Source organism: Leucoraja erinacea, chromosome 7 (assembly GCF_028641065.1).
Source record: "Leucoraja erinacea ecotype New England chromosome 7, Leri_hhj_1, whole genome shotgun sequence".
In the NCBI taxonomy this organism is placed as follows: domain Eukaryota; kingdom Metazoa; phylum Chordata; class Chondrichthyes; order Rajiformes; family Rajidae; genus Leucoraja; species Leucoraja erinaceus.
The window spans coordinates 16,896,735-16,911,402 of NC_073383.1; the positions used below are offsets into that span (position 1 = coordinate 16,896,735).

At 37.9% G+C, this 14,668-nt stretch overlaps 1 protein-coding gene across 1 annotated transcript in view; it reads right to left on the reverse strand.

Annotated features, from left to right (window-relative positions):
- znf804a (zinc finger protein 804A) overlaps window positions 1-14,668 on the reverse strand; it is a 245,083-nt gene that overhangs the window by 62,838 nt on the left and 167,577 nt on the right. Inside the window, exon 2 of the mRNA XM_055637836.1 lies at window positions 1,247-1,390. Within this exon, the coding sequence (XP_055493811.1) occupies window positions 1,247-1,390 (144 nt within the window). The remainder of the gene's footprint in view (window positions 1-1,246; window positions 1,391-14,668) is intronic.

A 14,668-nucleotide genomic window follows, 5' to 3' on the forward strand; every position in this document is an offset into this window, starting at 1 on the left:
AAGCAGTATTTAGTGGCATTGCAGGTTGACAGGGCGGTGAAGAAGATTTTTTTGCATGCTGGCCTTCATCGGTCAGGGATTTGAGTATAGAAGTTAGAACATTATGTTACAGTTGTTCGAAATGTTGGTTTGAGGCCATTATATTTGTTTTGGTCACCATGTTATAGGAAAGATGCCATTAAGGTGGAAAGTGTGCAGAGAAGATATGCTAGGCTATTGCCAAGTCTTTTGGGCTTAAGCTAAAGGGAGAAGTTGGGCGGGCTCGAACGTTACTCCTCAGAGTGAAGGGGGCTGAGGGTGATCTTATAGAGGTATAGTATTTCTGAGTGGAAGAGATAGAATGAATGCACTGAATCTTTTTTTTTTAGGTTAAAGGAATCAAGAACTGGAAGGTATTGGTTTAATTTCTTGATCAGTACAGGTGTTGGAGGTTCTGGGGAAAAGGCAGGAGAATGGAGTTGGGATGGAGAGATAGCTCAGCCATGATTGAATGGCGGTCGTGGATGCTTTGGGCCGAAGGGCCTGTTTCCGTGCTGAATGACTCTATGCATCTATGACTCTATTGGCCCTGGGAGAATATCTACTGGTGCAATTTACAACATGATATCTCAGAATGCACAGTTATAGAATAGTCAATTATAACACACTACCAAATATGATAAATATTATGTGGCTCCTCTTCTGATACAACCCCCATAAGCTATTGGTTATAAGCTATTGTTGAAGCTATTTTCATGCCAATTCAACTGCCAAACATGCGATAAAACATTACTAAATTATGCCTAAGCATAGCTATGCCTTTTGCTAATGATGAAAATGTGTTTGAATGTTTTTCATCACCATTAAAAACATCACAATCTTTGGCTGCTACTACTTTAAAAAAAAGTAATTTGTCCCTTCCATGGAGTTTATTGCATGAAATTGCAAACTGTTGATGGTGTGAGACGACATACTTGGAAATGGTCTTTATGCGCTTCAGAGTAAAATGCCACTTTGATTCATTGCTCCATTATGTTATTGCTCAATTGTGTATCCAAAATTATTTTATATTATGCGAGAATGGCAGTGTATCTACATGCTTAGTCACATTAATATAACAGAACAGAAATAATCTCGGGGAGTTAATTTCCACATCAATGTCACTGTGTGTGTCCTCATTAATTAATGCAACAAAAGTACATGATATTGTACGAAAAATATATTACAAATAAAATACTCATGTACATGTGGTGTTCCATTTCCTTACCTGCTTGTGAGCATGATCATAAGAGTTGATATGGTTATCAAACTCCTGATGTTTGTAATATTGTTTGTCACATAATTCGCAGTAGAAGTTAGCCTTCAGATCCTCTAAAGCTTTAGTTATTGCTTTTTCTTTTTCAGCATAATCCTGTGAAGAAATCAAAGAATCCATCAGTCCAAATGTTGTCAGTTTCAAAACATCCTTGTATCAGCTGGTTATCGGATGAATATGCAGTAATTATGCAGCCCCAAGCTTCTAAGACTCCAGCTTTGTACATAAAATTTACCATGCAATAATCATAAGTAATTTCAAACATTAAAATTTGAAAGTGCTTTTTTATTTTTGCGCAGAACCAATGTAACAAACTCAGAACAAGTTTAATCATGCAGCTTTTCAAAGTGGAGTTCTGGACCCGTGTGTTTAAATGCTGACTGACCTTTGATGCAATATATTGCAAGTTGTAAAAGCTTAATGTATGATTAGCATAGGTTAAAACTTAACTATATTTCTCTGCAAAAAAAAACCCAGCTAATGTCCACTTTCACATCAGAGTAGAATAATCAGATATATCCATTCATAGTTTAAAAAAATGTATGAGTGTTTAGAAAAAAATATCTGAAATAAATATTAACACAAGACATTTCCACATGTAGAGAACTGTAATCATGAATAAAATCATGTATCTGATAATTTTGCAAATCACTTGACTTTGCTGTTGGTAAAATTGTACTTTTAAATAATATAAGCCATATTTAACTTTCCAAAACTGAAAAATCTCCCAAGTTCACCTCCACCTGCTTGCAACAATACCTGGAGCTGTAATTGCTAATATGTTGATGGTCAAACAAACCCAGATGTTTTCATCCAGGGAAAGCTTCTTGTACACAGCAAGATTAAAAGCATAAATTGCAGTGTCCAGATTGCATCTACAGAACTAGATGTGTCACTAGGGCTGGAGTGATGATCCATGGCAGGATCTGAATCATCCACACTTAAGTCACAATCGCCTGGTGCATTTTCAATTTGAAAATAATCAGTGTTATTTTCTAATACATATAGTCAATTCAGTCATTTATTATCAATTCCTACTAATACACTTGCTTTAAAAAAAGCAAAACATAGCAAACTACTCAAGATTTTATACATACCCCTACCTTTCTGTTTCTGTATTCTCTGCTGATGTTTTTCATGTGGAAAATATGAGGTTATGCCCTTTGCTCAGAAGAATTAAATATATTTTTATTAAACTGTGAGAAAATAGTAAAATGCTCATGGACATACACAATCCAGTGGGCTAGTTCATGAAATACAGAAAGTAAATATGTAGGTTCAAAAAGAGCATTGGAGATAAATGTAAGGCAGTCTCGATGTTATTGTATGGGGATTTGGTGAGACTACGCTTTGGTGAGAAACAAGTTCAGATCGCTAAATCTAAGAAAGCTTATAATTGCCTTCTAAATAGTGCGACATACACTACGTTGCTAAATTCACTAAATTGGTTTCTGAGATGGAGGAAGATAAGATCATATTCACTGAGTTGGGAAAAGATGTTCAGGATTTGAAAGAGATTGGCAGCTGAGAGATTGAGAGGATGTCTCTTCTGATTGAAGAGGTTTTAACTGGTGGAGGATCGGGGGGGGGGGGGGGGGGGGGGGGGGGGGGGGGGGATTGACGGGAGGTAGCCTAGGGATAAGGAAGCCAACTGTTTAGGATTGAGATGAGGAGGAGTTTATTTTATTAAGTATTTTTGAAAACTAAGATAACAGTTTGGATACTGAAGGGAATGATTATAGATGAGATGGACGGAAATGTGGATCAGTGATGAGCTTGCTGAAAGATGATGTAGAGTCAAGGGGCTGTTTGACTGACTTGCCTAAATCTCAATATAATTCATCACTGTAAAAAAGATTTACTTTATCTTAAACTTCTTATGGGAATGTCTTGACTACATTTGAATTAATTACCTTCTTTCCCCCTTTGTCAGTCTATAAAAATAAACGACCCTATTCCCCATTCTAGCCAAATAGGTCAAGCCTTTCCACAATCATACACATCTGCTTCACTGTGTAAATGAATGGCTGCTGCTACTTCAAGATTCTTTTCTTTGATCACAATCTCTCGTGAATCTTTTTGTTCTGAGCTAAATTTAGATTCCATTCCTGCTGTGACTGAAGTTTCTATTAATTGGATCCGTTTATTATATCAAACTGTAATCAAAATTTATGCTTGTGGCTCACTTTTACTCAAAGTATATGTGTACGCATGGATTTCAAATCCGATGTCCCAATGCCCCAATTGCTGCTTTGTTATTCTGTTTTATTCTTTAACCTTTTCTTTTCTAATGAGGATTTCCCCGTCTTCATAATGGACAGGGGCTTTAACCGTTTAACACATTCTACATTTGGAATTGAGAACCAGAGGCATAGGTTAAAGGTGAGGGGGGAAAGGTTTAATGGGAACCTGAGGTGTAACTTTTTCACACAAAGGGTGGTGGGTGTATGGAACAAGCTGCTGGAGGAGGTAGTTGAGGCAGGGACTAGTGCAATGTTTAAGAAACATTTAGACAGGTACATTGATAGGGTAGGTTTAGAGGGATATGGGCCAAAAACTGGCAGGTGGGACTAGTGTAGATGGGGCTTGTTGGTCGGCATGGGCATGTTGGGCTAAAGGGCATGTATAAGCTGTATAAGATCATGTGTGTGATAGGGTAAATGCACAGAGTATTTTACCCAGAATAGGGGAATCAAGAACCAGAGGACACAGGTTCAAGATGCGAGGAGATAGATTTAATAGGTAACTGATCAGTAAGAAGGTGGTGAGTGAATGGAATGAGCTGCCAGGGGCGGTAGTTGAGGCAGAAACAATAACAACATTTAAAAGACATTTGGACAGGTACGTGGATAGGAAGGGTTTAGAGGGATATGAGCCACATCTAGTGTTGATGGTGGACCCTGGTCAGCCTGGGCAAGCTGGGTCACAGGGCCTGTTTCCTTGCTGTATGGCACTATGGCTCAATGACATCATGAATTGTAAATGCAGCAAGTTAAACTGAAAGTAGTGCAAGTACATTGTTGTCTTTTAAATAATGACCATTTGAGCATTAGCGTGTAGAATAGTCAGTAATGCAGCCCAGTCTGTCACACAAACCAGCCCCCACCCCCATTGACTTCATCAACACTTCACTATGCCTCAGGAAAGTATCCAATGTAATCATAGACCTCTTACACCCGTCATTCCCTTTTCTCCCCTCTCCCATTAGACGGAAGATACAAAAACTTGAAAGCAGATTCAGAAATAGCTTCCTCTCCACTGTTGTCAGACTACTAAATGGACATCTCATAGAAACATAGAAAATAGGTGCAGGAGGAGACCATTTGGCCCTTCGAGCCAGCACCGCCATTCATTGTGATCATGGCTGATCATCCACAATCAGTAACCGTGCATGCCTTCTCTCCATATTCCTTGATTCCATTAGTCCCTAGAGCCCTACCTAACTCAGCATGGAAACAGGCCCTTCAGCCCACCGAGTCCCTGCCAATCAGCGATCACCCTGTAAACTGGAACTATCCTATACACCAGGGGCAATTTTCAATTTAACTGAAGCCAATTAACCTACAAATGCCTCTGAGTAGGAAGAAGGGTCTCGACCCAAAACATCAACCATTCATTCCTTCTCTCCAGAGATGCTGCCAGTCCCTTTGAATTATTCCAGCTTTTTGTGTCTATCTTCAGTTTAAACCAGCATCTGCAGTTCCTTTCCACACAATAAATAAAATTCTATTTTAAGAAAAAATATTTGTTCATGAGATTTCGGATGTCATATTTCAATCCTGTGATATTTAACATGACTCATGAATGAAAATTGAATATTCTATCCACACTAGATAAAGTTCTCAGTGCTGTCATGGGAGATAATAGCTGGATATCCCCACTCGATACAATGTGCTAAAACTAGAAATTGTCTGACACTGCCTTTTGTTTACCTTAGATAACGCCACTTTAACAAAAATGAAGGAACAATGTGTCTATCTGATTTTAATTATACTTGATCGAGATTTACCCAGTGGATCAGACTATTGCTTTTCTAGCCTGAATGTAAAGTCAAATGTGCCTCGGTTTTAGTTCTTGAATTTCCATTTTCTCTGGTGTTGCAGCTTTTTCAAATCACTTTTAATTAATGATCTGTTTTCCCGAACCTTGAGTATAGAACATCTAGTAACATATGTGAAGAATGCAGCGTTAACCTCGATAAATCCTTCACATTAACACCACGGTTGGCCTGAATTACTTATGATCCAAGAACATTTGATGCAATGTTTCAAGGCAAAAAATGTTGCTATGTCTTTGTTGGTTACATGGAACAATATAAAGGAATGTGAATATGAGATATCACTGTGTCATAAGAGGGAGCACATTGCCATTTGATCTATATCTTGATTTTGATCTTGATTTGATCTATTTGTGCTCAGCCCTCTCCTCTACTCCCTCTTCACCCACGACTGCATCCCAAAGCATGGATCCAACACCATTATTAAGTTTGCTGACGATACCACGGTAGTAGGACTGATCAGAGACAACGATGAGTCAGCCTACAGGGAGGAGATCCAGTACCTGACAGCCTGGTGTGCCAACAATAACCTCGTCCTCAACTCCAAGAAGACGAAGGAGATTATTGTTGACTTCAGGCAGACCAGAGGAGGCAGTCATACCCCCATCCATATAAACGGGACTGAGGTGGAGCGCGTCTCCAGCTATAAATTCCTCGGAGTACATATCTCGGAGGATTTGTCCTGGTCCCTCAACACCTCCAAGCTGATCAAAAAGGCACAGCAGCGCCTTTACTTCCTGAGGAGGCTCAAGAAAGCCCACCTGTCCCCCCGGATCCTGACCAACTTTTACCGCTGTACCATAGAGAGTATCCTGACCACCTGCTTCACGGTATGGTACAGCAGCTGCACTGCTGCGGACAGGAAGGCACTACAACGGGTGGTGAAAACCGCGCAGCACATCATCGGTGCCCCGCTCCCTGCCATGGATGCCCTCCACCGAAAACGGTGTCTGAGACGGGCTGGGAAGATCATCAAAGACCCCTCACACCCCAACCATGGACTGTTTGCCCTCCTCCTATCAGGGAGGCGGTACAGGAGCCTCAGGTCACGTACTAGTAGGATGAGGAACAGCTTCTACAATAATACCATCACATTGCTGAACTCGGAGTCCCGCCGATAGATTTCTCTGGTCCCTCCGTCCCCATTGTTTAATTATTCTGTATTTTTTGATTATTCTGTATCTTCTCTCTTTCTATTTTTTTTATTTCTTTATGCACAACTTCTACGGACTGACGCAAAACTGCATTTCGTTGTACTCATACTTGTATTTGTGCGATGACATTAAAGTTGAATTGAATTGAATATTAAACTGCATATTCAGTAATTTTATTTAACATCAGTAGAAATGGAGAGAGAACACTCATTGGAATGTGTTACTGAATTAGTTACTGGAAGTAATGTGTTATGCTTGCTTTAATAAAGGAAAATAGCAGCAGCATAAATGAACCTTTAACATAAATCGTTAAAGTCATTTTACTAATAAGAGATTAGAAGGTTTAATCTACCAAAGTATATTAATATCTTGAGAAAGGAACAAATTGCTGGAGTAACTCAACATGTCAGGATCCTTCACAGACTGCAGACCATAATAAACAAAGAAAAGAAAGTTCAGCATATATATAAATGGGAAATGCAGATACTGGTTTAGACTGAAGATACATGCAAAAAGTTGGAATAACTCAGCGGGACAGGCACAATCTCTGGAGTAAAGGAATAGGTGATGTTTCGGGTCAAGATCCTTCTTCAGACTGGGAGTCAGGGGAAAGGGAATCAAGAGACATAAATGGTAATAGAGAGAGATATAGAGGAGGAAAGATATGCAAAAAATAACAATGATGAAGGAAAGATGGAGCCCACAATGGTCCATTGTTTGGGTATGGGCGAGGTGATAATGAACTATATATACAGTGAAACTCAACAGGATGTCTGGGAAATGAGTGTGATGACTAGGGTGGTGGAGGGATGGAGAGTGAGACGAAGGGTAACTTGAAGTTAGAGAAATCAATAATCATACCACTGGGTTGTAAGCGAAATACTCCTCCAATTTGCGATTGGTCTCACTCTGACAATGGAGGAGGCCCTGGACAGAAAGGTCTGTGTGGGAATAGGAAGGGGAGTTAAAGTGTTTGGTAACCGGGAGATCACACAGGCCTGGGCTGACTGAGCAAAGGTGTTCATGAGACGATCGCCTAGTCTGCTCTTGATCTCGCCCATATAGAGGAGTCCACACCTGGAACAGCGGAGAGTGACCATGCTCCGTCCTACCCCTCCTCTCGCTCAGCTTTCTCCCCCACCTCCTTTGCAATCAGTATGAAGAAGGGTTCCAATCTGAAATGCCACCTATCCTTGTTTCCCTCCTCCATCTCTACTTTGCAAACATTTCTAAACACCTGTTTTTACTTTTTTATTACGGGGTATTGTGTGTAGATCGATGATATAAAAAATGAATTTAATCCACTTTAGACTAAGGCTGTAATGTAACAAGATGTGGAAAAAGTGAAGGAGTCTGAATACTTTCTGAATGCATTGTACATGCCCACTGATCCACCGACTTACTCCAGCATTTTGTGTCTATCTTTTATCCAGGAAAGGGGAATCAAAGAACAAAGACATAGGTTTAAGATGAGAAGGACAAGATTCAATAGGCACTGAGGGGCAACTACTTCACTCAGAGAGTAGTGGATATTTAGAATAAGCTGTCAGGGGAGGTAGTTGAGGCAGGAACCATAACAGCATTTAAAGGACACTTGGACAAGGTTTAGAGAGATATAGGCCTAATGTGGGACGAGCTTAGATGGGACACCGTGGTCAGAATGATGGATGAGTGGGCCAAAGGCCCGTTTCCATGCTGTATGACTCGATGAATCAATGACATTATGGCTGTGTTGGTCAAGAATGAACGATCCAGCCTAATCCCACCTTTAGTACCAGGTCTGTAATCAATGGTAATGGTTTTTCAGGTGCACTTGCAAGTGTAGTTTATATGTGATGAGGATTGCATCACCTTCACTCTTTCAGGCAATTAGTTCCAGACCTTTGCAACCTTTCTGCTTTCTGGCAAAATTATTTCTCCTTATATCCTCATCAATCTTTCTACCAATTATTTCAACACTATATTTATTCAGGTTTCGACCTTTCTGTGAGGCAAAATTGCTCCATTTCAGTTAATTTGCTAGATCCTGCTCAATCTCCTACAACCCAAAGAAAATTACATTATCTTAACTTTCATGCCAATATTTAGAAAAAGGGGATAAACCTATAATCGCGAAAGGACGAGGATATGGAAGCAAATTTTGGCAGTTAAATACATAAATCAAGTAAAGTTAGGGAACAAGTATAGAAAAAACAACCATAAAAGATGGGTAGAAAGCTGGTCTTTGACTGCACAACACCTTAGTCAGATATCATCTTGAGTGCTGCATTCACCTTTGGATACCTTACCTTGAGGAAGCATTGGGCAAATTATATATTCACAAGAGAACTATGCAAGATTAAATCAATGTAGCATTGCATGAAGCTAGTTTGATTCTAAGTATGAATAATGAAAGGAAATCTCATAAACAAATACTTACAAGGCTCAGCAGGCTTGGGGCAAGGAAGATGCTTCTCCTGGCTGAGGAGTCTAGAACAGGGGCACCATTACAAAGTATCAGAGAGGGCATTTAGGACTAAGAGGAGGAGATTTTATTTCACTCGAAGGGTGGTAAAACTATGGAATTCTCTACCCTGGAGGTTCAGATATTGTCAGTTTCGAAGATTCATTGATGGATCAGCAGATACAATTATGGCCTTTAAAATGTATTTGAATAGATATATGCATTGAAAGTGTTTAGAGGACTGTGTGCAAATGGGACTGACCCAGTATGCAAAATTGGTCAATGTAGACAAGGTGGGCCGAAGGCCTTGTTTCCGTGTTGTATAACTTTGTTTAGTTTAGCGATACAGCACAAAAACAGGCTCTTCGGCCCACCGAGTCCGTACTGACCAGTGATCCCAATACTAACACTATCCTACATACACTAGAGACAATTTACAATTTTACCAAGTCAATTAGCATACCAACCTGTAAGTCTGTGAAGTGTGGGAGGAAACCCAAGCTCCCGGAGAAAACCCACGCAGGTCACGGACAAAATGCATCCAAATGATATAAATATGCAGAGTACCTATGAGATTCATAGGTTCCACGATTATCTCACTTTGATCCGAGGTTTTCGGAGGAGTTTCATAATAGTCGATTGGATTATTGGAAATGTTCTCAAGACCTTCTTAAATGGAATCTGTTATGCCAAAATCCATAATAGCTGCTTAACAACAAAATACAAATGCCTGCGGCTATAATTAGGAAATTGATATCTTTTAGGTATGTCAAAGGCCCTTTGATAATGTTCTTTTGATTATACAGGCATTAATTTGCAAGATAAATTCGACAAAGTTAGGAATTTGCAATGTCTAATATATAATTCAATAGTTCTGGCAGTATAAATAAATTGATTAATTTCAAAGTAGCATGTCCTTAAGTAAGCTGTGGAATTTATTCTTCTCTTTGGAGAGATAACGAGTTTGTAATCTGGTCAAATCTCTACACTAAGGTATATGAATAAAACAGTTTAACAATTCAAACAAATTGACTAAATTACATAGATCTGGTAAACAATTTTATTTTATTATCTAAGGTAGACACAAAATGCTGGAGTAACTCAGAGGGACAGGCAGCATCTCTGGAGAGAAAGAATGAGTGATATTTCGGCTCGAGACCCTTCTTCAAACGGGGTTTATTATCTCATTGGTCTTAAAACCAATACATATCCTACTGTGTGAAAGGGGGACAAGTTTCTGATAAATCTTGGAGAAGATACGTGCATTTGTTTTGTTAGTGAGATATCTTCAAATGATGTATGCATGCTAAAAATTGAAATATTAGGCACTATCTCAAGATTGTTGATGATATGGCTTTTAAAGAAATGATAATTCAGGATATTTATATTTAGATTGGGATTGTTGATAATATGGCTTTTAAAGAAATGAGAATCAAGGATACGTGGATTAATGTTTGGACGATAACATGGCTTTTAAAGAATTGAGAATCAAGTGTACTTTTGCCAAGGTTTGGATTCGTAACATAATTTTCAGTAATGAGGGAGTGATTGTGTTTTGAGAGGCCACTATAAGGTATAAAGAAGGAAGAATCCATATGGATTTGATTGAAGAGGAAATAAATGATGAGTATGGCCATTCACTTATTGGAATACATTTTTTTATTTTTTAAATATTTATTTTATTAGAAGCAATTGTACAAGGAGAAAGTAATCGACACAACAATTATACAATTTTCGTACAGCTTCAATTTTAACATTTTATAAACTAAATCTGAAAAAAGAAAAATGAAAAGAAAGGAAAGGAAGAAGCAAAGAAAAAGAAAGGAAAGAATTTCGAAAACGACATGAAAGATAAAAAAGAAAACCCCCTGAGCTAACGAAAAAGTGAAAAAAGCGGAGATATATCCCACTACCCTTCCCTACGCCCGCTCACCCAACCCTAGCATCAGTTTTGAATTTGTGTTCAACCATCATGTTGTTGACGAAATTCAATGAAAGGAGGCCATGTTTTGGAAAATTGGTCTGGTTTATCAGACAAAACAAGCCTTATTTTTTCTAAATGTAGTGTCTCGGTTGTTTCTGTGATCCACATCTTCACTGTGGGGACTGTTATCCTTTTCCAGAATTTAAGTATAATTTTTTTTGCAGTTATTAAACCATAGTCAAGAAAGCATCTTTGAGATATTGTTAACTTAGGGCAGCCCTCTGACATTCCTAATATTATTAATTTTGAATCTGAATCTAATTGAATTTTGAGTGTTTTAGAAATTAAATTGAATATTCCCGTCCAGAAGTTTTGTATTTTTATACAGGATACAAAATAATGAGTTAGGGTGGCTTGTCGGCCTGTCTATTCAAACAATTGTCTAATATATCTGGACCTATAAGAGGACAGTTTGTGTATATGTTTTCACATAATCTCGGATTTGAAGGTATCTAAAAAAATTGTTGGCATTCAAGTGATATTTCTCCTGTAGTTCTTGAAAATAACAGAGAGTCCCCTTCTTATAGAGGTCTCACACGGTATTGATGCCCAGGTTCTTCCATTGAACAAACATCGTATCTAAAGTAGACGTTTTAAACAAGTAATTATTTGCAATAGGAAGAAGGAGAGATATTTCTCAATTTAAGACTGAATTTCAGCTGTTTCCAGATACGGATAGTACTATGTTTTATTGGATTTTGCTCATATGTTGATTTTTTTCAAATGTATTGGAGATAGGAGGATCGAGCCTATACTAAAAGGCAAACAATCCTCCCTCTCCATTTTTAACGAATTTACATGTTGACATATATTGTCCAACTAGAACGTTATATTTTTAATATTGGTTGCCCAATAGTAAAAAATAAAATTAGGTAAAGCTAATCCTCCATTTTCTTTGGATTTGCACAAATGTATTTTGTGTATTCTATGGGTTTTATAGTCCCAAATAAAGTTAGTAACAATAGAATCCATTTTTTTAAAGAAGCTTTTCGGGAGATATATCGGTATTGATTGAAATAAATATAAAAGTTGCGGAAGGATCATCGTTATGGCATTTAATCTACCAATAAGGGAGATAGGAAGTGTTTTCCAAAATTGGATGTAGGCATATAGTTTAGTAATTAATGGTGGAAAGTTTGTTTTAAACAGAAAGGAATACTTTCTAGTCATGTAAATTTCAAGATATCTGAACTTTTCAGTAACAATTCTGAAAGGTAATTGTTGGAGTTAAGAAGGGTCTTGTTCTTTTATTGGCATGATTTCACTTTTATTCCAATTTAGTCTGTATCCAGAAACCCCCCCAAATTGTTCTATAATGTTTAAAACATTTGGAATACTAACTTAGGGTTTAGTAATGTATAAAAGCACATCATCTGCATATAACGACATTTTATTGGTGGTATATTTGGTATTATATCCATAAATGCCTGAATGTGACCTGATAATCTCGGCAAGATGTCCTATGGCTAAAGCAAATAACATTGGAGAAAGAGCATATCCTTGTCTGTTACCCCTAGATAAGTAAAATTTTGGTGAAAGCATTTGATTTGTCAGTATTCTAGCTGTCGGTTTAGTGTATAAAAGCTTCACCCATAAAGTAGAATTTTTTCCCAATTGAAATGTTTCCAACTGTGAAAAGATAAGACCATTCCACGGTCGAAAGCTTTTTCTGCATCTAGATCTACATAATTGTTAGATCTTCATTTGGCGTTCTCTGCAAATATATTATGTTAAACAAATGTCTCAAATTATAAAACGAATGTCGTTTAGGTATAAACCAGGTTTGATCTGGATGTATTAGTTTACCGATAACCAAGCTTAATCTGCGAGCCTAGGTCTTAGCTAGTATCTTCTGATCCGTATTTAAACGCGATATTGCCCTATAAGATCCAGGCTCCATGAGATTTTTTATCTTTTTTTGGAATTAATGTAATAGTTGATTCAGCAAGAGTTTATGGTAAAGTCTGTTCTTTAATTGCTTGAATAAAAAGGGCTTGTAATCGTGGAGAAATTAAATCATTACATGTTTTTATAACCCATCTGGGCCAGGAGTTTTTCCACTTTTCAATGATTTAATAGTCTCCACGATGTCTTTTGTTGTTATCTCTGCTCCTAATTCATCCTGTTCCTCCTCGTTAAGGAATGGGAGATTGCAATTCTCAAGAAAACGTTTCATCTTTGCAGGATCGGCTGTTGTTTTTGATGAATATAGTTTTTGGTAGAATTGTAAGAATCTTTCATTAATATCTTTAGGCAATGTAAGCAAATCTTTTCCTGATCTAATTTTATGTATTGTACGGTCATTCTCTAATTTGTGAAGTTGACGTGCAAGTAGCTTGTGTGGTTTATCACCAAATTCAAAACATTTTTGTTTAGTATAATGAAATACCCTAACAATTTTTTCAGAGAGAATCTGGTTTAATTTAAATTTTAATGCAGCTATCTTATTATGTTTTGCGATGGCTGGGTCAGCTGCGTATTCTAGGTCTAACTGTTTTTCTAATTCCAACTGCTCAGTCTTATTTTTCTTGTTTTGAAAAGCTTGGTATGCGATAATACAGCCTCTAACATAGGCTTTAAAAGTTTCCCACAGCAAAGATGGAGAAATACCGGGGGTGTTGTTTGTCTCAAAAAAACTTTTCATCTATAGCTTCAAATAGTAACAACAACTGGCCTCAGCTAGTATTTGTGGGTTAAATCTCCAAAACGATTGCTTATTATACATTCCTTCCAATTTTACTGAAAAAGTGAGAGGACAGTGATCCAAAATAATAATGTTGTGATATTTGGGATTATAGGTAAAAGGGATAAGTTTAGCATAATGGAATACATTTTGACGATACAGAGATTAGTTTGTGGTTTTTGTTGCGGAATATAGAAAGGTGACAATAGCCCCTGGCAATGACACATGACAGGTTTTAGAGATTGACATCTAGTATAGTTTCGATTTGCTGCATAATCGTCTCCCTTTGAGATGAAAACCATATTATTATTTTACAATATCGATGGTGGCCTCAAGTACGAGTGTACTGGAGAGAAGGTTGAAGAATCGGCCTAATAAAAAGTGATTGGATTTCTTGACTCCAGCCACTATTCCAAGATCATAGAAAGTTACAAATTCAGCACAAGAATTCCAAGTTAAGGTGACAGTATTGGTGATTATTGAGAAATGTCTGAGAGTGGGCTCAGGTGGGGAGATCTCGAAAGAACTGCCAACAACCGAGTGAAGTGGAGGACATTTGTCAATGGCCTCTGCTCCCTAGAGGAGCAAAGGGCTTAAGAAGTAAGAAGATTGGTGGGTATTTATGGTGTAGTATTGAAGAATTGGTTGTAATTACGCCATAGGGGGACATGTTTCTGTTAATCCTTGGAGAAAATATATGCAATTATTTTGTTTGTGAGATATCTTCAAACGATGTATGCATGTTAAAAATGGAAATCAGAATCAGAATCACACTTTATTCACCAAGTATGTTTTGCAACATACGAGGAATTTAATTGGCCATGTCAGCCATACAATTAAAAGCAACAGATCACTCAAAAACGCATTTTAACATGAACATCCACCACAGTGACATTTACACATTCCTCACTGTGATGGAAGGCGAAAAAAAGTTAAAGTCCTTCCTTTTGTTCTTCCTCGGTCGGGGACCTTGAGCCCTCCGTTGATGGGATGATTTTGACTCCCGTAGTAGGCGGCATTCAGGCCCTCCGCGTCGAAGCCTTCAGTTCCTGC